At 42.1% G+C, this 25,088-nt stretch overlaps 1 protein-coding gene across 2 annotated transcripts; it reads left to right on the forward strand.

The window, feature by feature from the left end:
• Positions 1 to 1,823, forward strand: LOC110013319 (ladderlectin-like). 2 transcript variants are annotated; one of them, XM_004079555.4, is made up of 6 exons: positions 1 to 264; positions 333 to 365; positions 785 to 894; positions 974 to 1,108; positions 1,183 to 1,294; positions 1,463 to 1,823. In XM_004079555.4, exons 1-6 carry the CDS (start codon positions 195 to 197, stop codon positions 1,543 to 1,545), a joined length of 543 nt encoding a protein of 180 aa, XP_004079603.1. In that variant the 5' UTR covers positions 1 to 194; the 3' UTR covers positions 1,546 to 1,823. The 2 variants fall into 2 exon arrangements, with proteins under 2 accessions (XP_004079603.1, XP_011485493.1); XM_011487191.3 differs by lacking the exon at positions 333 to 365 and having other exon boundaries at positions 6 to 264.
• The last annotated feature ends 23,265 nt before the right edge of the window (positions 1,824 to 25,088 follow it).

The raw sequence follows: 25,088 nt of genomic DNA on the forward strand, positions 1-25,088 counted from the left end.
AGACCTGAGGATGATAAGTCTGAATCAGCCTCTTATCTTCTTCTGTTTGCTTTTTAGTAGTTCCTCAGTGAGTCGACGATGAGGAGATAAGGAGCTGTATAAACCAGCCCGGCTTCCTTCAGAGCTAAGCAGCAGGTTGGACCTAGAGAGACAGAGTCACTGAGATTGGAACCCACCGACATCTCGACTCCTTGATGATGGCGATGATGAAGTTGGCTGTGCTTGTTCTCGTTTGTGCCGCCGTGGCTCAGACCAGAGCTGATGGTTAGTATTTCTCTTAATGCTCCAAATGTGTAAAAACAAACTCACTGAAATCTGTTGACTCTTTCCAGCTCCTGAGGCCGCTTCCTCTGAATCAGCTGAAGGTCAGTGGTGGTTTTTATTAACCCTTTGAGACACTTTAATCTTCACATGCATGAATTATAAAACAATCATAATATTATATTATATCATATTTCGTATATTTGCTATCAAAGCTGTACACTATAGTAATCTCCATCCATGAAAGGGTTAAACACTTTTTGGAATATGAGCAAAAGTTAAGGCGTTCTCCAAGTACCGAACTGCATTTTCTTTTAACATGTCAATAGGATAAAATCAGGAATTAGATTAAAGGAACTAGTTCTTTAGTGATTAATGCTGTTATAGAGGCGTTTGTGCCAAAAGTCTGCCATCATGTAACATTGTTATATAAAAAGTCTTTGAATTAAAGTTTATTCAACTTTTAATCCATTTGACTGATAAATCTTCTGCTTTCTATAACTTTAAAATACTTCCTTTAAAGATAACGTGGTGTTAGAAAAGAAAGGACTCATTTCCCGTGCATTGTGGACTTTCTTCGGCGGTCGCCGCTTCCGTTACTTTTCAAGCCCCAAGACTTGGGATGAAGCTGAGGTAAGATGGGTTTATTAATTTGATTAAATCCTCAAAGTGGTTGATTTTATACTTGTCTTTGCTGTAATCTGTCATGTAGAATTTCTGCCGGTCCATTGGGGCCAACCTGGCCTCGGTTAAGAACAGCCTTGAGAACACCAAGCTCCTGTCGCTGATAAATCAACAAAAAGCCAATTACACACCAACTTGGATCGGAGGCTCTGATGCTCAGAAGGTATTAACATACTTAACATACTTGGACTTTCTGGTTGTTTTTACCATTTATGACCAAAACATTTCTGTTTGCAGAATGGTGTTTGGTTTTGGAGTGATGGAAGCAACTACCAGTACACCAACTGGTGTCCCAACGAGCCCAACAATCACAATGGCCAACAGAAGTGTTTGCAAATGAATTTTTCAGGTAAATGAGAACTTTTTTATACATCACCTTACTGATGACAGAATCTATCTTAATACAGCTTTGCAAGAGTTTGAGCACGACCAACTGATTGTCAAATACCCTAAAAACTAAATTCATTCATCACAATAAACCAAAGTTTATGACCAGTTTTCATTCCAACCACCACAGACAGAAGATGCTGGGACGATGCGGAGTGCTGGATTCACAGACCCTTCATCTGTCTCAAGAAAAGTTCGGGAATTCTGGGATGAAGACGCCTGTTAAGCTTGACGGATTCCTGCTTTTTTCTCTCTACTTGTTTGGGTTGATCAGTTCCACACCAGTTCTGAAAACTCCATCAAGTACTTCAGCTCTGTCGCTTCAGAGACAAAACCAGCCACTCACAATGCTGCTGGATGATCTCTGCACTCTTCTGAAAGTTTTTTGTAACAAACTTTACATCCAAGTCAACTGGTTTTTTTTTTGGTAGTTTTTTTCTTTTCTTTTAGCAAATCTCAATTTCATGCAATTAAAAAGTTGGTGAAGACCAGTTTCCTTGTGTTTTGTTTAATGTGAGAATGTATCAACACAACAAAGACGAGTGAAGGCAGCTGACTACAGATACAGAGGTCAAAGGAAACAGAATTGATGTCTATACAGGATGATGCTGTATAAACACCCCTGATCAAAATCTTCAGACCAGATAAGAAATTGCACACATTTTTGTTTTCAACTGCTTGAATTTGACGAGGTTCTTAGTAAAGCTTCGATATGGAAAAATGGGAACAAGAGTTCAACCACCCATGCCTCATGGCGCATGCGGGCTGCAGCTAACAACAGCAATGGAGGTCATCCAATGGCTAATTATTTACCGCTTTGTTTTTGGTTCTTCATAGATAAAAAACCTTTAATGATGTTTGAAAGAAGATTGTGGACGGTGAAGAGGAATACAGCCGTCTTTGTGTATCTTTGTTTTGTCCTAATGACTTCAGCCAATCAATGGGTTTTAACATTAGCCCCGCCCAACTGGTCTGTAACATTTTTTTTAGACCTACCAAAAATGGTACGATTCGGTCCGACTTAATGGAAACGCTCCAAACGGAAGGGTCCAAACAAAATGCTCAGTAACAATGAGCTCCAACTGACCAATCAGTCTCAATAAAAGTAGGTGGAGCCTGCTGGCCCCCATGTCCAACGTTCCAACCTTGACTGATTTTAGTACCACGCCACCGTGGTACTAGTGGTACAACCATCCTCTAAAATGGTCAAACCATAGAAATGCACTCTTTTATAAAATTAGAATAATTACTAAATGGTATCTTTTCACACAAACAAAACTCTGTCAGACACTTCATTTCTGTTTGCTGATTTGTTCTTTTCTATGAATCTTGGTGGTTGCAGGTCTGGATTTGAACTGAAACCTGACTTGATGCATTTGTTATTCTCACAAGGGCTTCCTCATCAAATTTTACATTTTTATTCCCAATCAGGGGAGGTAAAGAGGGGGTGGCACGTAAATACTTGTTGCTCAGTTTGAAATAAAAGAATCAGGCTAAATCGTTTCTCCACATTTGATTATAATACTTTTGCTTTCAACACCCCCATCCCTCTTTTACATGTTACAGAATAGCCTCCTTTTTCAATTCAAGAGTTTTCTGAATTTTGTCACTTACATAGTCTAAATAGTATGTAAAAATGAAAAGTATTCATCTGTGAAATAGTCAATGTCATTTCATATAACCTGTCCTTGCAAAAACTCTATTTAGGTGCTGCTGGATCTGAGCCCTGCCTCAGACACCATCCATCTGTCATGATTTGGCAGGTTCCTGTCCCTCTGTCTCCCTCTCCTGGTCGTTGCTGATGGCGCTATCTTCTGACCTTTTCTGTTTTTCATTTTTGTCTCCACAGGTGAACTGGATTAAGGGTGGGGGGCTCCTGAAACCCACCTCCATCTGCTCTGGCTCTATTAATGACTGTTTTTTTTTACCAGCACCTACCTGCAAGTCCAACCAACTAACGCCTTGTGCTATTGAGCCCACACCTGGTCAGATGTTACTCTGACCTCTGAAAAGTTAGTAACTCTTCTTCTTCTTACAGCCTGATCAACCCTTGATTACCTTTACCTTTGGACAGGATTGACCACCACCCATACTAATGTCTGGATTTCACCACCTTCCTTTACATGATTTGCTTGTCTTACATCAGGCAACTTCCTCCTCTTTCCAACATGACAAGATCATAACATTTTCTAAAACAGGCTGAGAAATGTGGGCCTCTCTGGTTCTGTTCTGAACTGGTTCTATTGCTGTCTCAAAGATTGTACGGGTACATGCACTTCAAAAGTCCATAAAATCAACTGTGGGGTTCTGAAACTGAACCATGACAAAACCCAGAGAGCAACAACAGAGTGACAAAGCAGAGCAGATGACCTGAAAACTGAGACACATATATAGTATAAGTTAAAGAAAATTAACTGAAACCTGGAATTGGTGTGACTGACAGGGCAACTTAGAACATGACCAAAAACATAAAAAAACAATCAAAACCACAGAATCCTTGACAGTACTCCTTCCCAAAAGGGCAAATCCTAGATGCCCAGTACACCTGAAAGGACGGGACCAGGAGGAACAAAACAAGAACGAGTCGAGAAAACAGCCAGACAGATGTGAGGGGCATTAGAGAACCCCTTCCTCAGGATCAGACACGAAGAGGAGCAGTCCCGAAGACCCCCTCCCCAGGGAAAGGAAACATGACCAAGAGGGAAGAAGGGCGACTGTTGAATAAAGGAGGCACTATATTCCTCAGACAGGGACTTCTACATCTGCGTCCGGACTCAGGACTTCGATCAGAGAGCACAGAACAAGATGAGCGGTTTAAACTTTTATCTTCAGTTTTCTTCAGTTTTTACAGAGCTCACAGCCTTGCCTGTTCCTCGCCCTCCCTCTGTTTTCCGTTAGAACCCTGCTCGTCCACATACATGCCTAAACAGAATGTACAAAACAGAGAGTAATTCACAGTAGTACCTGAACAAATACACTGAACAGGTTGGAATTTACAACAGAGACCATCCTCAGGGACGGGGAACACGAAGTGCAACCCCGGCGATCCCCCTCAGGAACGGATTGAGTGGACATGACATGAGTATGGCTGCAGGAAAACACATCTGGTGTGGCGTGGAATGGAACGGCGCCAGAAAACCCTGCAGCAAAACCTTTTCTGCATTATAAGTCCTTCACCACCAATTCAAGACACCAGAGTTTATTTTTGACTATGAGATGAATTATACAAAAACAGGACTGCATCATCTTTCAAACATCGCCCGTTCCTTTTTCTTGCTAGCATGGAGGTGCTACTGCATGCTTTCTTCCAGTTGAATACTAAGGCTCCCTGCTCTTGGGTCTTCCTACAAAGAGAATTTCAAACCTTCACCTTCTGTAGAATTTAGCCGCATGTGTGCTGATGAAGACCAGGGACGGGAAAACATTTCACCCATTTTAAATTGTTTTTTGAAGTTCTTTTATTGATTTAGGAATGATTCTATGGTCTTGGGGCGTCACATTCATCTGGTATGATTTTACAGGATGAGCCAGTTTGATTTGTCAGTTTGATTTGATCAGGTGTAATGTTCAGCTCCTGACACCAGAGGGCAGTAATGTATGCATTTACAAACCAAAGAGAAAAGACCAAACATGTTAAAGACTGTTGAGTATTTTTCCTTGTGCTGCTGCGGCGGGGGTCTTGGTGTGGGGATGACTGGGAACTCTCCCTCCTTCTTTTCACGTTCCACCATCCATTTTAGAAGAACATAAACACTCACTTAAGCACAGGTGTTAGCTCACCTTTGCACTAATAGTTTGCGTGATTGAATGAAATATTTCACACTAGTCGTTTTGAAGGCATAAGTATGCGTGTGAGCACAATCTGTATTGTGTACATGTTGACATGTGAACATTTTTGCAGCCAACAGGTGTGTTTACAACATTTGAGTGTGTGTGGACAGGCCCCGCCCTTACAGACCTGCATTACAGATGAACCTCACCGTATAAAGTATAAACATCCAGAAACTTGTTGCTTAATGCTGCTTCATGGTGTTACCCCCCCCCTTCTATAATCTCCCTCCTACCCCCCCCTCTCTCTAAAATCCCTCTCTCTTCTTCCCTCCTTTCCTTTTCCGTCCGGTCCAACACCAAAAATTTTAAAATATGATCAAAATGAATAAAGTTTGGCCTCAATTACAAAAGGGGTTTATTCAGACATACCTTTGGTTTGTCTGAAGATGAATAACCCCTCTTGTTAAGGTAAAATATGTCCAACACAAGAGGCCCTCAGCTCTCATCTGTCTGCCCAAATGTTGGACAGGACAAGTTTTAAAAAAAAAAGTATTTTTTCTTCTGTTATTCTTTATTAATGACTTTAACAGCAGAGTAAGAATTACAGACTAAATAGAACTAAATTAACGGTGAAATGTTTGCAGTGCAGAAGCAGTTGTTCTCAGTGACCCAAAAGAAGGTTTGCAAAGCATGTTTGAAGTGAGTTTATGTAATTGTTTGTTTATCAGAATGTTCAGGCCTTTCATGGCATCTTCTGTCATCAGTGTGTGAATGTAGTTCAATAACGTTCATAGTGTCTATATTTGATTGATTGATTTCTTAGGTTCTTTTCTCTCAGACAGGGCTGTGTTTCTCACATACCTGACATGTTTCGACGGATGTCTTCCATCTTCGTCAGAGTCGTCATCAGGTGGTGGTGACGTGACGTCTTTAAAAACAGATGGTTGTGACTGAGGCAGAGTCACCTGTCAAACTTTGACAAGCGACTCCGCCCCTTGATGTCCGTTTTTTGCTGAAGGATGTTACTCCAGGTGTGAGAGAGCATGAACACCACCTCATCCCAGTTCATGGAAGTGTGGGCTTCCCTTTTGGATCTCCACCGCCTCCATGATCCATCTGTGGTGTCTGTTGCCTTCAGTGCAGAGGACTTTGGCCTTTTCCCAGTCCATGATGTGGTTTTCTTGTTTGCAGTGACAATCACAGTCACAATAATCTGTTATTAAAGACGTCACATCACTACCACCTGATGATGACTCTGACGAAGACGGAAGACATCAGTCAAAACATGTCAGGTATGTGAGAAAAACAGGCGTGTCTGAGATAAAATAACCTCAGAAATCATACAGTCCATCCCACCTGAACCAAAAGAAAATAATCAGGTGTTTCAGGCTCTAAATATTCATTCCAATGGGTTCTTCTTCCCAAAGAGTTCTCCATGCCTAACCTTTTTACCTTTCATGAGAGATCAGCACCACAGTGTCCGCTGCTTCAGGTCGGTCATGACTAAAGTTACAGTAAGTCGCACGTTTAAAAGAGCGGGTTTTGAACCTTCAGTGACTCGAACTTCTGCAAAGAAACAGTCATTTGTTTCTGCAAAAACAAACAGCTGAGAAGAGCAAATCACTCACTTCTCAGATCACAGAAAGAAAAAGGGAAACGTCAAGAATGCCTCATCACCTGGTGTTTTATTGTTTGTAATATTTTGGTTAATTTTGTTTTTATAAAAGCCTCTTGCCCAGGGGGGTATTCCAGAAAGCAGGTTATGCTAGTTCCCACGGTAAGTTTCAGGCTAAGGAAGTTTATAACCTCAGCTTTCGGTTCCAGAAATGGAGGTATGTTTCAGAGTATGTCAAGTTGCCATAGCAACTCATGCTCTGAAACATAACAAGGCTCAAGGTTCAAGGTTTATTGCCGTTTGCACATGCAATACATCGGAATTTTCCTTTGGCATCTCTCACATGTCAGGGTAGATTAAAAGTTAGAAAAATAAATAGAATAAAGTCAAAAGTTAAAAGTTAAAATTAGACAACAAACTTACAAGGCATATAAAAATATAAGTATGAGTAAAATATGAACATGAATATTGCAGCGACCCAGTCTGTACAGAAGAATTATTGCACATAGAATTATTGCACATATTATTGTTTATTGCACTTAGTAATTCAGTCCGGTCTTCCTTTTCTGATGTCCTTTGCCAGCATTCTGATTGCTGTTGGGAAGAAGCTGTTATGGAAGCGTGTGGTGTGTGATTGGATGCTTTCAGGCCTGCAACGTCTGAGGTTGTGGCCTGAGTCCACACGCTTGATCAGTGCGTGGACAGGGTGGTGTCTGTCTCTGATGATCTTAGAGACTCTCCTCCTGCAGCACTGTTCATAGATGGTGTCCATGGATGGAAAGTTGCCACCTATAATTTTGCCAGCTGTGTTGATGACCCTCTGCAGCATCTTTCTGTCTTTAATGGTGTTATTTCTGAACCAGGCTGTTGGTCCGCTGGTGAGGATGCTTTCCACAAGCCCCCTGTAGGCTTGGGTGAGGGTCCGGCGCTTGAGACCAGCCTTCTTCAGCAGCCTGATGAAGTACAGCCTCTGCTGGGCTTTCTTCACTGTGGCAACAGTATTTTTTTCCCAGCTGAGGCTGCTAGTGATCTGCAGACCCAGGAACCGGTGGCAGTCGGTCCGCTCCACCACAGTCCCGTTGATGTTGAGCGGTTGATGTGGCGGTGCTTTCCTTCTGTAGTCCAAGATTATTTATTTTGTTTTCTCTACGTTGAGAACAAGGTCGTTGTCCTCTCCGTAGATGGTGCTCCTGTGCACCAGGTCTCTGTATGCAGACTCGTCCCCTCCTCTGATGAGGCCGAGGACGGTTGTGTCGTCTGCATACTTAATGATGATGTTGTTGGAGTCGGGGGAGGTGCAGTCGTAGGTGTAAAGTGAGAAGAGCTTTGGACTGAGGCAGCACCCCTGTGGTGTACCGGTGCTGACTGTCAGCTCAGCAGAGACCTTCTTTCCCATCCTCACCACCTGTGGTCGGTCAGTGAGAAAGTCCAGAACCCAGTTCCTGGTGGGTGTTGGTATTCCCAGTTCTGCCAGTTTATCAGTCAGCTTCAGGGGCCTGATGGTGTTGAAGGCAGAGCTGTAGTCCAGGAACAGAATCCGGGCGTACGTGTTCTTGGTGTCCGATGTTGCAGGGTGGAGTGAAGTGCCAGTGCCACCGCATCTTCTGCTGATCTGTTGTGGCAATAGGCGAACTGGTGGGGGTCCACTAATTCGTCAACCAGGGAGTTGATGTGGGACAGAACCAGTTTTTCCAGACATTTCATTGCTGCAGGGGTGAGAGCCACGGGTCGCAGGTCGTTCATCGTTTCAACGTGCATTTTCTTCGGGACCGGCACGATCACAGAGGACTTGAAGATAAGAGGCACCGTTTCCTTTGATAGCGAGAGGTTGAAGATGTCTGTGTAGACATCTGCTAGCTGCTCCGCGCAGGCTTTCAGAACCCTTGGTGAGACGTGGTCCGGTCCCGTCGCCTTGTGTGGGTTCACCTGCTTCAGGGCCCTGAGGACCTGTGTGTGAGACACCTGCAGCGCAGCCTCTTCTGGGGCCCAGGAGGTCTTTTGGGGGACCTCTTTGTTGTTCTGGTCGAACCTTGCATAGAAGCTGTTAAGGCTGTCTGGCTGGGTGTTATTCTGGAACTCTGATCTGCTGGTGTTTGCCTTGTAGTTGGTGATCGATTTGGAATGCAAATGGAGGTGCACCAGTCTATGTAGCTGCTGACTGTGTCCGTGTATTCATCAATGTTTGGTGAAGCTGCTTTGAAATGCTCATGTCTGTGGCCTTTAGTTAAGATAAATCATTTTTTAGTTAAGTCAGCTTAAAAATAATATGTAGTTATCAGACATTTATTTTGCTTTCATTCAAATTAATTCAATTAAGTAGGTGTAATTTTGGTGCTGCTGTTAGATTGCCACCGCAAGGAATTGTGGGATACCATTCCCTTTGCCTGTCTGGACGGATTTCGGTTTAAGCGTGGGTTTTTGACCAAATGTGTTTAGTTGTTTAGCATTTTTACTGTGTTTTGCAGAGTTATTTTGTCCTACTATGCTTAAGTCTTTCCACCATGAGTGAGAGAGAGGGAGAGGATGATGCCTTTTTAAAGCACCCCTACCTTATACTGTTTCAATGACAATGTTGGCAAATTCCTAAATGGATGTATGCACAAAGCCCATAGTATTTCATTCTTTTTAATGTTAAGAGATGAGTATACCTGCCGGCATAAACTTCGACATATGAGAGTTCAAGAATTATAATTAATTAAGATGGAAAAAATATTAATTGAATTGGAGTAATATGACATTTAGTTAAATATGTACATTTGAGTGTAGAAACAATAATTAAGCTTTATAGATGTAAGGATTTAGGTTGAATAAATGCGTTTACTTTCTCTGTTCTACTCCAAGCAGAAACTCTTTCTTTTGCTGATGATGCAGCCGTGTTACATTTTGATGGTCTTATAATCTTCATACGCCGTCATTAAAATCTCAGACTCCGTCTCGCTGAAGTATAGCGCTCTGTTTTATTCTCCATACATTTGCATGGTGACTCCGGAAATCAGCGACCCGTTGACAATGTCTTTATGTACTTGCTGTGCACGCGCATTAACCCAGGGTTACCAAGTCCAGCGTAATTATGCTAACTCCGGTCTTTTGGAACCGACATACCCCGAGTAAGCAAGTTCAGGCGGATTTCAGCCAGAGTTCAGGCTGAAAGTCAGGCTAGTTTAAACATGCTTCCTGGAATACCCCCCTTACTCTTTGAACTTAAATTGACCCCACAACGGGGAAGTTGGTTTGATATTGGATCTTTCTTCTTTCACTAATGCCTATCTTGCCATAACAGTTTCTTACATTTATCTTTATGCTCTTTAACTTCACATTTTGTTAAATTCAGATCCTTATTGTAATTTTTTCTTTTGAATATTTCATTAAAATAAATCTGTTCATTACTATCTCAGGTGTGCACCGCTTGGCTTGACCATATCAGTTCAATTCAGGTGAACTAGTGAAGTATTCTGCATCATTTTCAGCTTCAGATTTTCTTGTTTGGGTTTTTGGAACGTATTAATGAGTTGAATAAATAAATAAGTAATAATCCGTCCTTTGAAGGTCAAATGAAGGTGTTCTTTACAATTATGTTTAGTCACTGCTGTCTCCGAGTGGCCCACAGAAGTGTGACAGAGTTTCTGGTTATCAGCATCCATTACGTAACTTTAAAGTGATATGTGGGCCGTATACGTGATATAAAAGTTATACATCGGTGGTACACGTGTGAAGAGTCTGTTAGGTAGAAGTGAAACGGTCCTCAAATTTGCTTATGCAAAATCACATAAGATTTACCTGATAATTGTGTACAATCTATGTTAAATATGCCTAAACTGCGTCATTCTTACATAACCAAAATTTCTAAACACCTAAAAGCGGAATTCACGTAACGACCCGTCAGCCGAAACCCACGACAGACATCTGTGCACATGGATGAATGACGAATACAAGAAACACTCTAATGAAAAGTACATCACGCATGTATCACAGAATTTCATATCTGGAAAATGAGCAAAATGTACGTAGTAGCTGTGTGACACGGCCTTAAGCCACTCTTTGAAGTGAATGATTGGAGCCAGCTCATGTATGAAGTTGATTTTGCGCCACGCTCACAACCTTTTAGTACGTCCACTAGGCTTCATTTTGGGCCTGGTTCTCCTGTAAGTTCCTTACTTTCCAATTTAAAGATCACTTCATGATATTTGTCAATGCATCATAGATTTCCCAGATTTGGCCCAAGGGAATTAGAGATTACCTACTGACTTGAAAGCTGTTATTTCGATTATTATACCATTTTCATTGAGAAACCTTTCTGTGTTTGTGTTAGTTCCACTGATCCAACACTATATATTTGTCCAATTGTCAACACTAAAACATTTGAATCCTCTCCACTGATATAAAGGACAGGGATCCATTAAATTTCGTTGGCCCCCGTCAGCTTTAGTAGTCTCTGAATTTACCTGTTAGATTACCAATGATATTAGTTGTTGATAATAATGTAGGAATACCCCAATACACACTAGCTTGGTTTTCATTCAAATTAACAACACAGTTCCAAAAATCACAAGTGTGATACCCCTTTGAATACATTCTTTCAACCTTGTACAGATTAGTGGAGTTTTGTCTGTTTTTAATGAATTTTTCACGTAGTTTGACTTTTGTCTTTGTTTTGTTTTTGATTAAATTTGTTGTTTTTGATTACATTTTTATCTTATCTCAATATGGTTATATACATCGATTTATTAATATTATTTAAACTGATGTAAATATTTGTCATTTTCACAGTAAAATAAAAAAAGACTACATTTTCTACCATGATTTCATTTTTTTGGACAATTTGCGGTTCATTGTCAAATCATCATAGAAAAGAAAGATACTGGGGTTTTACCAAAAAGATGGAGCATTACCACTAAAAATTGAAGTTGGAGTGAATAGTAAAAAAGTAAAAATTCTCTAAAAGGTCCCGGACTAATAAATGTTGAATTGATCAATATTGTCAAAGTCAGGCCTCAGACGGTCCTGTAGTTACAAAAGACATTTTAGATCACTTTCTTGATGAAACTTTTTTATCAATTGAGTTAGATCCTTATTATATCCTTAAATTTGTCTCTTGTATTGTCAGGTGAGTATGTTTCAATGTACAATGTCACTAAAGCACACCAGGGCTCACTTGCAAGCAAACAGAGAGCCTGGCCTACAGGTGGAACTGTTTGCTTTTCTGGTCCCGTCCGGAGTTAAGATGATTGAAGGAGATCGTACGAATAAGTGAACTCTTATGGTCCGTCTGTGGTGCATCTATAATGTGTTGACACAAACAATGGAAGGTTCATTAATCATCTATCCATCCGCCCATCTTGCTCTGCTTATCCTGGACCGGATTGAGGGGGCCGCAGTCAAAGCATACATTCCTAGACTTCTCTCGCCCCAGCCACTTCCTCCAGCTGCCTTGGGGGGACCCCAAAGTGTTCCTTGGCCAGCCAAGAGACATAGTTTCTCCAGAGTGTCCTGGGTCTTCCCCAGGACCTCCGCCCAGTGGGATATGCCTGGACTACCTCTCCAGGGAGGCGTCCAGGAGGCATCCGGACTAAATGCCAGAGCCATTTCAACTGGCTCCTCTCAATGTGGAGGAAAAGCGGTTCTACTCCGAGCTTTCCGCGGGTGACCGAGCTCCTACCCCTATCTCTAGGGGAGCGCCCAGCCACCCTACAGAGGAAGCTAAATTCAGCCGCTTGTACCCGTGACCTTGTTCATAGGTGAGGGTTGGAACGATGATCGACCAGTAAATTGAGAGGTTTCCATTCTGGCTCAGCTCTTTTTTCACCACAACGGACTGGTACTGCTCCTATGTGCCTGTCAATCTCACATTCCGGTCTTCCCTCACTCTTGAACACCACATATTTAAACTCCTTCCACTGGGGCAAAGACACTCCATCCACAGAGAGATGGCAAACTACCTTTCTCCGGTCGACAACCATGGCCTCAGACTTAGCTGTGCTGACCCTCATCCCAGCTGCTTCACACTCGGCAGCAAACCGGCCCAATGCGCGCTGGAGGTCCTGGCTTGATGAAGCCAACAAGACAACATCCTCTGTGGTCCCTGTGGTCCCCAAACCAGACCTCTGCAACAGTCTGGGCCGCAGCTTGCTTAGACTGCCGGTACCTGTCAGCTGCCTCTGGAGTCCCACAAGCCAGTCAGACCTGGTAGGACTCTTTCTTCAGCTTGACGGCATCCCTTCCGGTGTCCACCACCGGGTTATGAGGTTATCGCCGTGACAGGCACCAGAGACTAATATTTTAGTTACATTAATAAATCTGAATGTTTACATTGCCTCCATCATGTCTGCGTCTGATGTCCGGCCCCAAGCAACGCAAGTTTTACGCAGATATCTATTTCCAATCCCTTTCAGTACGAAAAATATTACATAGTTTATGACTCAAAACATGTATTTTTGAAAGACTCAGGTTTGGCCCAAGTACTCAACCCAGGGGTGGCAGGACAAACCCATCCTTCAAAAAGCCAGGGGGAGAGGGGGAACAGACCAGAGAAGTAAATCCAACACATTTGCATAAATGGTTGAAGAGTTACGGTAATTCAAAGAAGGTCAACACTAGGGCTAAAGCCTATACATATAGAAACATACAAATTTGTTTACTGTTCTCATGGAGATGTAAAAGTTGAACTTTACAGACCATTTTCTTCCATCAGCTATTCAGTTATCTGGGCTGAAACCTCCTGTTCAATACCGCCAGGATACCATTTATGTTAGAGTTTGCTTCAACTGTTTCTTGAAAATGAGGAAACTCAACTTTCTATCCATATGATGCTTCTGTGGTCAGAAATGAGATAGGGGGATAAGGAGCTGTATAAAATAGCCGGACTTCCTTCAGAGCTAAGTAGCAGGTTGGACCTAGAGAGACAGAGTCAAGAGATTGGAACCAACCAACATCTCGCCTCCTTGATGATGGCGATGATGAAGTTGGCTGTGCTTGTGCTCGTTTGTGCCGCCGTGGCTCAGACCAGAGCTGATGGTTGGTATTTCTCTTAATGCTGCAAATGTATAAAAACAAACTTACTGAAATCTGTTGACTCTTTCCAACTCCTGAGGCCGCTTCCTCTAAATCAGCCGAAGGTCAGTTGTGGTTTTTATTAAACCTTTCTAGACACTTTAACCCTCACATTAGTAACAGTCATAAACTCAGCATCAGTTATTTCAGGATCTGCTTCCCATCAAATCTGAATGGCTATTTCTGAACTGATCATTTTCTCTTTGCTTAACCCTTGTTCTATCTTAGATGACCCCACCCTTACATTGACATGTTATCCCTACCATCACAAAGGTGGATAAAGGTGGAAAGATTTCATGTAATCCATGGACACAAATCATTGAAGAAAAAAGGTTCAGAGCACTGTCTAATGGGTCTAGATGACCCAACTCCCAATGGTAAAGTGCCTAGAATAGCACAAGGGTTAATATCGTATATTTGGTATGTTTGCTATCAAAGCTGTACACTATAGTGACCTACATGCATGAAAGGGTTGAAGACTTTTTGAAATATTAGTAGAAGTTGGAGTGTCCTGCAAGTACTGTAGAAATGTTTTTTAATATTTCAATAGGATAAAATCAGGAATCAGATCAAAGAAACTAGTTCCTTAGTGATTCCTGCTGTTTTAGAAGCATTTGTACCAAAGGTCTTTCATCATGTGAAATCTGCATGCAAAAAAATTCCGTGATCATTAAATTATTCAATTTTAATATGTCTGATTGATCAATCTTAAGCTTTCTATAACTTTACAACCCTTCCATTGAAGATAATGTGGTGTTGGAAAAGAAACGACTAGATTGCCGTTCTTTCCGGACTGTAATGCGCGGTCGCCGCTTCAGTTACTTTTCAAGCCCCAAGACTTGGGCTCAAGCTGAGGTAAAATGGATTTATTGATTTGATTAAATCCTCAAAGTGGTTGATTTTTGACTTATCTTTGCTATAATCTGTCATGTAGAAATTCTGCCAGTCCATTGGGGCCAACCTGGCCTCAGTTAGAAACCGCTTTGAGAACAGGAAGCTCCTGCGGCTGATAAAGAAGAAACAAGGCCGTTTCACACCAACTTGGATCGGAGGCTCTGATGCTCAGACTGTATTAACATATTTAACATACTTGGATTTTCTGGTTGTTTTTACTATTTATGACCAGAACATTTCTGTTTGTAGAACGGTATTTGGTTTTGGAGTGATGGGAGCAACTACCAGTACACCAACTGGTGTCCCAAATAACCCAACAATCACAATGGCCAACAGAAGTGTTTGCAACTGAGTTTTACAAGTAAATGAGAACTTTTTTATATATATGTATCACCAAATTGATGACAGAATCTATACTAATACAGCTCCACACGAGTTTGAGCATGACCGATTGTTTGTCAAATACCCTAAAGAATGAAATTAAGAAAAGGTCATTTATCAAAATAAACCAAAGTTTATGACCATTTTTCATTCCAACCACTACAGAGAAACGATGCTGGGACAATGTGGAGTGCTGGATACGCAGACCCTTCATCTGTGCCATGAGCAGATGGAGAATTCCAGGATGAAGTCGCCTGTTAAACTTGACGGATTCCTGCTTTTTTCTCTCTACTTGTTTGGGTTGATCAGTTCCACACCAAATCTGAGAACTCCATCAAGTACTTCAGCTCTGTCGCTTCAGAGACAAAACCAGCCACTCACAATGCTGCTGGATGATCTGTGCACTCTTCTGAAACAATCTCGACATTTAAGTCAATTGATCTTTTATTTCCCTGTAGTTTTTTCTTTTCTTTTTGCAAATCCCAATTTTAAGCAAATTAAAAATTTGGTGGAGACTAGTTTACTTGTGATTTGTTCAATGTCAGAATGTATCAACACAACAAAGACGAGTGAAGGCAGCAGACTACAGATACCGAGGTCAAAGTAAACAGAACTGATGTCGGTAATTGATACAGAATGATACTATATAAACACTCCTGATAATAATCTTCAGACCAGATTTACATTTTTATTTTCAACTGCTCGATCCTGACAAGGTTCTAAGTAGTTTCTATATGGAAAAATAAGAAATAGGAACAAGAGGACAAACATTTTGAGCAGACAATTCAATCAAAACAACAGTTGAACTGAAATTGGCTGTTAATCAGCTGATCTAAAGTTTAAGACCCCAAAAAACTGTTACATCTGTTACATCTTCAAAACAGAAATCCCTGGTCTGGTTTACAATGTTCCAGGTAATTCAGCTGATTGCTTCTACCTCATAGTTGGGCCTTCACGGTGCATAGGGGGTGCAGCTAACAACAGCAAAGGGGGTCATCCAGCGGCTCATTTTTTTCCCGCCTTGTTTTTGGTTCTTCGTAGATACAAAGCACTTAATGCTGTTTGAGAGAAGATTGTGGACGGCAAAAAGGAATACAGGCATTTTCTCTGAGCTTTGTTTTGTCCTAATGACCTTCAGCCAATCAACGGGTTTTAACATTAGCTCCGCCCAACAGGTCTGTAACATTTTTCTATACAGTAAACCCTTGTTTATCGCGGGGGTTACGTTCCAGAAAGAACCCGTGATAGGCAAAATCCGTGAAGTAGAAACCTCTATTTTTTTAACAATTATTATACAATTAAATACTCTGTTATACATTGAAAAGAAAGAACAAACCATTTTACAGGCTCAAACATTTGTTTCACAAATCAAAGTACTTTAAAAACGTTTTTTTTTCAACAAATAACTTCTGTACTGTACTGTCAAATAATAATTTTAATCATCAATGTGAACAGAAGGCTTCAAATCGCGGAGATTAGCCCCGCCCACCGCGACCCGAAGAATTGGATTAAACGGGAGAAAATTTAAAATGATCATGAAAAAAATACAAAGTACAAACGGACAAATAGTGGCTCAGGTGTATTTCAATGCTCTTCAGTCTGAGAAGCTGCAGTGTTTTCTCCTTCTCAAGCCCGCGGTGCAGCTGTATTTGTTCAGGAGAAGAACATAGTGATTGACAGTTGGTGTTGCTCTTTTTCTATGGGTTTTAGAGAAACTTGAAATTGCAAGATGATTTGCATCTACGTAATTTGGAAAGCTGATTTACGTACGTGTACATATTAAACTGCAACATTATTGACACGCAGGTAGAGAAGAAGCGGAGTGACTTTTTTAGCCAATCAGAATGCAGAACACAATGCACGATGCAAATCCGTGAAGTAGCGAAACCGTGAAAAGTAAACCGCGCTATAGCAAGGGATCACTGTATACAGGTACCTAGAATCAAGAGGAGACCAAAAATGGTACGGCACAGTCCGGACTTAATGGAAACGCTCAAAACACCACTCAGTGGAAACAAAACTGAAGGGTAACAATGAGCTCCAACTGACCAATCAGTCTCAATAAAAGTAGGTGGAGCCTGCTGGTCCCCATGTCCAACGTTCCAAACGTTTGACAGATTTGAATAGCACACCACCTTGGTACTAGTGGTACAACCGTCCTGTAAAAGGGTAAAACAAAGAATTGGACACTTTTATAAAATCGGAATGAGTGGTAACACTTTCTTTTACAGTACAGTACTTACAGTGTACTTAAGTGGTATTTACATGGTAATTATTGTGTATCTACTGGGTACTTTCGGGGTATTTACATGGTACTTTTTATGGAATTGACTGGATTCTTACAGTGTGTTTACATGGTACTTTTTATGGGTCTTACTGGGTACTTACATGGTACTTACTTTGTTTTTATGTGGTACAATTTGGTTCTTACCTATGTGGTGCATACTTGGTATTTATATTATACTTACTGGGTATTTACATGTTGTGTAAAGGTGTCTTTTGTGGTACTTACCAAATGAAAGAACAAGATAAGTACAAATAAAGTACCTTGACCTTTAGATCTGCACTTGTTTGTTTCATGGTATTTACCATGAATTTACCACAGAAACTACCCCTTAAGTACAATGAAACTAGACTGTAAAAGAAAGTCAGCCCTATTTCCACTCTATTACTTGGTACCCACCTCCACCTGCCCTGGCTCTATTAATGACTTTAATTTTTTTACCAGCACTTACCTGCCAGTCCAATCAACTATGCCTTGTGGTATTGAGCCCACACCAGGTCAGAAGTTAATCTGACCTCGGAAAATTTTGTAATTCTTCTTCTTACAGCTGGATCAACCCCTTGTTTACCTTTACCTTTTGGACAGTGTAAGAGGCATTTGTTACTTGTGTGTGTCAACTTTTGTCCACCTGATTTTACCTGTTTTTCTGCTCAGCTGCTTCCTCACTAGGGCATGTTTGGACAAAAGTTTTTAAGTTGCTTGGCAGCCATTTTGAATGTTCAGTTGACACCATTTTTGAAAGAGTGTTTAGCTGTTAACCCCAGCACCACAGTGTCCGTTGCTTCCAGTTGGTCATGAAGAGTTACAGTAAGAGGTCAGTGTTCAAACGTTTGAACGACCGGGTTTTCAACTCGAACTTCTGCAAAGATATAGTCAATTGTTTCTAAATCACTCATTTCTCAGATCCCAGATAGAAAAAGGGAAACGTCAAGAATGCCTCGTCATTTTTTATTGTTTGTAATATTTTGGTTACGTTTTTTTTTTAAAGCTTCTTGCCCAGATCTCATCGAACTTAAATTGACCCCAAAATGGGGAAGTTGGTTTGACATTGGATCTTTCTTCTTTCACTAATGCCTTTCCTGTCATAACAGTTTCTTACATCTGTCTTTATGCTGTTTAACCTCACATTTTGCTGAGTTCAGAACCTTATTGTAATTTTTTTATATTTCATTAAAATAATTCAGTTTGTTATTATCTCAGGTGTGCACCACTTGGCTTGACCATGTCTACTCAATTCAAGATTGTTACATTCTGAACATCTTAGTGAACCAGAAGAGTATTCTTCATCCTTTTCAGCTTCAGATTTTCTTGTTACAATCAGTTGAAGGAGGTCTGTGTTTTCATCTTTGCTAAATAAACGGGTGTCTAAAGGATGGTGTTCTTTAAAGGTGTTCTGTACAATAATGTTTAGTCACTGCTGTCTCCGAGTGGCCCACAGAAGTGTGACAGAGTTCCTGGTTATCAGCATCTATTACATAACTTTGAAATGATATGTGTACGTGATATAAAAGTTATACATCGGTGGTACACGTGTGAAGAATCTGTTAGATAGAGGAGAAACAGTCCTCAAATTTGCTAATGCAAATTTGCATAAGATTTACGTGTTAGTTGTGTACAATCCATGTTAAAGAAGCCTAAACTGCGTCATTGTTACATAACCAAAATTTCTAAACACCTAAAAGCGGAATTCACGTAACGACCCGTCAGCCGAAACCCACGACAGACATCTGTGCACATGGATGAATGACGAATACAAGAAAGACTTGTGAAAAGTACATCACGCATGTATCACAGAATTTCATACCTGGAAAATGAGCAAAATGTACGTAGTAGCTGTGCGACACGGCCTTAAGCCACTCTTTGAAGTGAATGATTGGAGCCAGCTCATGTATGAAGTTGATTTTGCCCCACGCTCACAACCTTTTAGTACGTCCACTAGGCTTCATTTTGGGCCTGGTTCTCCTGTAAGTTCCATACTTCACTTAAACTCTCGTATTATCCTCAAATATTACTCACACATTTCACCCTTAGGGTCAATTTGACCCCATGGATATTTGCCTTCAGAAAATGATTTACATAAAATTGTTAACCAAGTTTTTGGTGTCAGGCATTTTGTTTATTTGTAGAATACATAAATAACCCCTTGATAATGAAACAGATCAGTGGGTTGACCTGTTCTCTAGCCACCATCAGGCCAAAACTTTTAAATTATAAAGAATGTACCTTGAAAAGTTTTCATACAAATCTTCTCAAATGTACTGACAACATTAATGACCACAAAAGTTGGAACCCTATTGGTTTAGGTGATTATATGACCTTTTCTGTAGCGCCACCATTAGGTTGAACTTTTAGTTTTAGAGTTAGTGTATCTTGAATGTCTTTCATCCTAATCTTTTTTAATTTGGGGTACACATTCATGACTCTCACAGAATAAAGCATTTTGGCAGATGTTAGTGACCCCCTTTCCTTTTATGAACATATTTATTTACTTATTTTTATCTCATTTTTTGTGACATATTTGTGGTTAGTCAGTGTAAAGTCTCACTCACCCCTCCTCTTTTCTTAGGTCCACTTGGGACAGGCAGTTGCAGAGTTAGAGAGCCCCCCCCCCCCCTTTGTTTTTCTTTTCTTAATGTTTTTGTGTAAAATTGAAAATTATAATGAGAACATAAGTCAGATAGTCAGAACATGGAACAGTTCTTGGTCGAGCTTTTAGTCTGCACCACTGTACACAGGATGTGCAGAGTTGGTGCATGCTCCTTGCAGACATATTTCTTGCTAAGAGTGTGACCCACCAGACACACAGTCAGTCATATTGAAGACAAAGAGCTCTTCATTTGAGAGATGAGATTCAACTTTATTTATCCCACGATGGGGAAATTCTGTTGTCTGCGGCAGCAGCAAAGTGATGTTCAGCAAAGTATAGTGACCTTCAAGTGTTGCATTTCAACATTATAATATATACAAAACATAAAATATATAACCATCAATTGAAAATATTTTACGTGAGCTGATCATTTCAGAGGGGAGGCATGTGTAGTTTGAAAGACTTGGATGTGATCAACTCACAACCCTACATTGGCTTCCTCATTTTGGCAGGATTTTACACCTCACTACGAGAAATGTCAAAGTTCTCGTGGGAATGGTTGTTTTTCCCACCCCCCTGTTATGGATCAACTCAAAAGTATCAACTCTGCACCTGCAGGTGTGGGGATGTTAGGTCACACACACACAAGTTTTAAACAGCTAAAACAGCCTGGGGTCAAACTGACCCCCGAGGAACACCACTGTATGCAATATGTGGTTAGCACATAGAAAAAAAACATCATCATTATAAGTTTATGCTTAATCAGTTGTCCCCATCAAATTAGGAAAAGTCATGAAATATGAAGTAAAAAGAAAAAGGTTAACTATTCTCTTTTTATGACAAACATTGAATTGGGGTCAAATTGACACCAAGTATAACAGGAGGGTTAAATCAAAGATCACTTCATGATATCTGTCAATGCAGCATAGATTTCCCAGATTTGGCCCAAGGGAATTAGAGATTACTTACTGATTTGAAAGCTGTTATTTCAATTATTATACAATTTTCATTGAGAAACCTTTCTGTGTTTGTGTTAGTTCTGATCCAACACTATATCTATGTCCAATTCTCAACACTAAAACATTTGATCCTGCTCCACCGATCAATAGGACGGGGGTCCATTAATTTTTGTGACCCCCATCGCCTTTAGTAGTCTCTGAACTTACTTGTTAGATTACCAATGATATCAGTTGTGCATAATAATGTAGGAATGCCCCCCCCCCCCCACCCAAGCACACAATATTTGAGTTTTCATTCAAATTAACGTAACCTTTAAGCATTCTTTCTACCTTGCACAGATTAGTGGAGCTTTGTCTGGTTTTCTATCAATTTTTCGTGTAGTTTGTCTTTGTTTTGTTTTTGATTATTACATTTTTATCTTACCTCGATATGTTTATATATACATGGGTTTATTGATAAAATTTAAACTGATCTAATTTCTGTTGTGTTAAATCGAAAAAATCCTGAATGTATATGTCTAAGGTGTGTCTTTGTGAGTGTGTGCGTGCGTGTATGTGTGTTGGAGAGTATCTTTTTGAGGGGTAAAGGATGTGTGTACTAAACGTGGTGCAGTGAAAATTGGGGGGTAAGGCGCTGAAAGGACATCTGCTGCTTGCTGGCAGTGATGCCCAAGCACCCCCCTGCCAAGGGTCCTAGATGTCTAAAGTGCAATTAAAACCAAGAGGGGGGGGGGTTCCCATACGACAAGCAGGGGAGGGGGACCACTGCCAAGCAACTCCTCCCTCCAAGGTGCATCGCAGGCTGACCCCCCTATCACCCTAATAAGTGATGCGCCAAGCCCCCAGGCCCCACACCCCTCAACCCACACAAGGAGAGAGAAGCCAAGAAAGCGCACCCGGTAGTTGGACACCCTCCAGACCTGAGGTTGTGTTCCAACTACCGGTTCCCCTTCTTAAAAAGGGGAACCACCACCACTGTTTGCCAGTCCTGTGGTAGAGTTCCTTACTGCCACGCGATGCTGCAGAGACGTGTCAGCCAAGACACTCCCACAGCATCCAGAAACTCGAGGTACTCAGGGCGGACTTCATCCACTCCCGGAGCCTTGCCACTGAAGAGCTCATTGACTACCTCAGTGACTTCAGCTTGGGTGATAGACAGCCTCACCCCAAAGTCCTCATTCTCTGCTTCCTCAAAAGAAAGCATGTCAGTGAGATTCAGGAGATCCTCAAAGTATTCCTTTCATTGCCCGACAATGTCCCCAATTAAAGTCAATAGGTCCCCACCTGCACTGAAAACGCTGCCTGTAGAGAATGGCTCTCCCCTTCTGAGGCGCCGGACGGTTTATAGAATTTCTTCGAGGCCAAGCGATTGTTCTTCTCCATGGCCTCACCGAACTCCTCCCAGAACCGAGTTTTTGCCTCTGCAACAGTCCGGGCCGCAGCTCGCTTAGACTGCCGGTACCTGTCAGCTGCCTCTAGAGTCCCACCTGGTAGGACTGGTAGGACTCTTTCTTCAGCTTGACGGCATCCCTTACTTCTGGTGTCCACCATCACCATCATTACCAGAGTCCTTGCCACAGCTTAGAGCAGCAGCAGAGACAATGGAAGTGGAATACATGATCCACTCAGACTCGATGTCCCCAGCATCCCTCAGTACCTGTCTGAACATGTCCCGGATGTGGGAGTTAATGACTTCCCTGATGGAGGGCTCAGCCAGACGTTCCCATACAGACCATTGCAGTGCCTTTGTATCTCCCAATTCTTTCCGGCCTCCTTCCCCGCCAGGGAATCCAACTCACCACTAGGTGGACAGCTCTGCCCCTCTCTTTACTCGAGTGTCCAAGACACCAGGTCACCTGAAACAACTACAATGTTGATCACTGACCTCCTGCTTAGGGTGTTCTGTTGCTACGTGTATTGATTGACATCCTTGTGTTCAGATCAGGGAGGCCATTCCTACCAATCACGCCCCTCCCTGACTGACACCCTTGACCCTCCAGGTACCACGGTTATTGCTTTGAAGTCCCCCAGGAGGAAAATTGACTCCCTGTTTGGAGAACTTTGCAGTAACCCTTCGAGAGACACCAAGAAGGCAGGGTTCTCCAAACTGCTTTTTGGCCCATAAGCCGAAACCACAATCTAATCAATCTGAATGTTTACATCGCCTCCATCATGTCTGATGTCTGGACCTACGCAACGCAAGTTTTACGCAGTCCAGTTGATTTTGTGGCAAAAAGTCAAAGAAACGGAAAACAGGTCCAGGTTTTAACCCTTGTGCTATCCTAGGCACTTTGACATTGGGAGTGGGGTCATCTAGACCCACTAGACAGTGCCCTGAACCTATTTCTTCAATGATTTGTGATCTTCACTGGTGTCCATGGATTACATGAAATCTTCTCTGTCACGGTATGACTAGGAAACAGAGTGACCCAGATGCTGAAACCCGGAAGGAGACTCGGACTAGGAGGTAAATTTAGGAGGTTTAATTTGGCTGAAGGTCAGTAATGGCGTTTTTCCCAGAGGGATGAGCGTCGGCTGGCTGGAGGAGTCTTGCAGAGGGAGTCCAGGAGTGCAGCACGTGAGACCAGAAAATCACGACCAGGTGAGTATCAGAACTGGATAATCCTGAGGCAGAGCGAGAGGAGCAATTAGTGACATGAAACATGACAACACACAGGAACTAGACGTGGCCAGACTAAGCACCGTTGGAAGAACAATGAACTGGCGGCGACTGAAGATCCACAAGGTCCTTAAGAAGGCAGAGGTAATGATGAGGTGAGTGAGATCAGCTGGTTGCATCCAAGGCAGAGAAGGCGGGGGAGGGGGAGAGTAACTGACAGGCCACCATGACATTCTCCACCTTTAACAACCTTTGTCATGGTAGGAAGAACACGTCAGTAGCCGCGGTTACATGGGCAGAATATCTTGATCGGATCAATGGTCGGGTTAAAATTCACCCGTGCACATGGGATCAGAAAACCTTTTTCCGATTAGAACAAACGTTCCCATGGCTCACACTTTCATTCGGAATGAATCATCTGGGCATGCGCAGTAGTGTAAAATCACCCGGATTAGGAAATAGGTCCCGTTGTAAACAAACCACTGCCACAGACAGACAGCATGTGCTGCAGCTCCGTAATACGAGACGATAATAGCGCACATAAATGTATGGAAATAACGTCAGCCTTTATTTTGGTGGGACACAACTGGAAACACAAATCCACGTGACACCACGCGACATTTATTTCTGCTCTGAAGAGTTCACACAGGCCGCCCCAAAGCCACTCTGTGAGCTAGCGGCCCGAGCTCTGTTCGAACACGGTTCCTCCTGAGTCCTGCAGCCGCTAACCCAGAGCGGCGGGGCGGCTCGCAGTCTGGATTCTCCCACACATAACAAAACGCACACGTAACAAAGCATCCTCCCCCCTCGGACACAAAATTATTAATCCAGCTCCTCTGCTCACTCGGGTGCCAGTGGACTGAGTGAGCGTCGGGGAGCACGAAGCGAGAGGGAGGGAAAAGAGGGAAAGAGAGGGGAGAGCCAGAGGGGCGAGAGCGGAGCGGCGCTTTTCACGGGGCGTCCGCAGAGCCACACACCATCTATGCGTGACGTAACCCAGAGCAGCAGTGACACACGATCGGAATGACCGTTTACATGCTCCACGATCGGATAAACGATCGGTATAACCCACCTATCTCGATCGGAAAGAAATTCTGATCCGAACGAGTCTGATCGGGGCAGAGTATTCCGAACGGCGTGTTTACATGACGCATTTTCTTTCCGATCAGGCGTTCTTTCCGATTACTTTTGCCCATGTAAACGCGGCTAATGGCCATCTTGACCCCATAGGATAGCACAAGGGTTTAAATAACTTCCAATGTAATTTAAAAATAATGATGCCGATGCAGTAACCCCATCGTGCGTTTTCGCCATGCACAATGAAAGTTTAATTTTGTGAGTGCAAGAAAATGACATAATTTATGACAAAAAACATGTATTTTTCTAGGACTTCATGGGACCCAACCCAGGGGGGGGCAGGACAAACAACTCCTTCAGAAGCCAAAAAGGGGGTGAGAGACCAGAGATCTAAATCCAACCCATTTGCATAAATGGTTGAAGAGTTACGGTAATTCAAAGGTCAACACTGGAGCTAAAGTCTATTTATATAGAAACATATATATTGGTTTATTGTCCTCATGGAGATGAAAAAGTTGATA

This window comes from Oryzias latipes, chromosome 18 (genome assembly GCF_053564925.1).
Source record: "Oryzias latipes strain Hd-rR chromosome 18, Olatipes_Hd-rR_3.1".
Taxonomy (NCBI): Eukaryota; Metazoa; Chordata; class Actinopteri; order Beloniformes; family Adrianichthyidae; genus Oryzias; species Oryzias latipes.

Excerpts from the sequence above, each read along its gene's own strand:
- LOC110013319 (XM_004079555.4), top strand. The coding sequence starts at position 195 with ATGATGGCGATGATGAAGTTGGCTGTGCTTGTTCTCGTTTGTGCCGCC. Across the intron at positions 265-332 it reads GGCTCAGACCAGAGCTGATG|CTCCTGAGGCCGCTTCCTCT; the intron begins GTTAGTATTTCT and ends GACTCTTTCCAG. Across the intron at positions 366-784 it reads TTCCTCTGAATCAGCTGAAG|ATAACGTGGTGTTAGAAAAG; the intron begins GTCAGTGGTGGT and ends CTTCCTTTAAAG.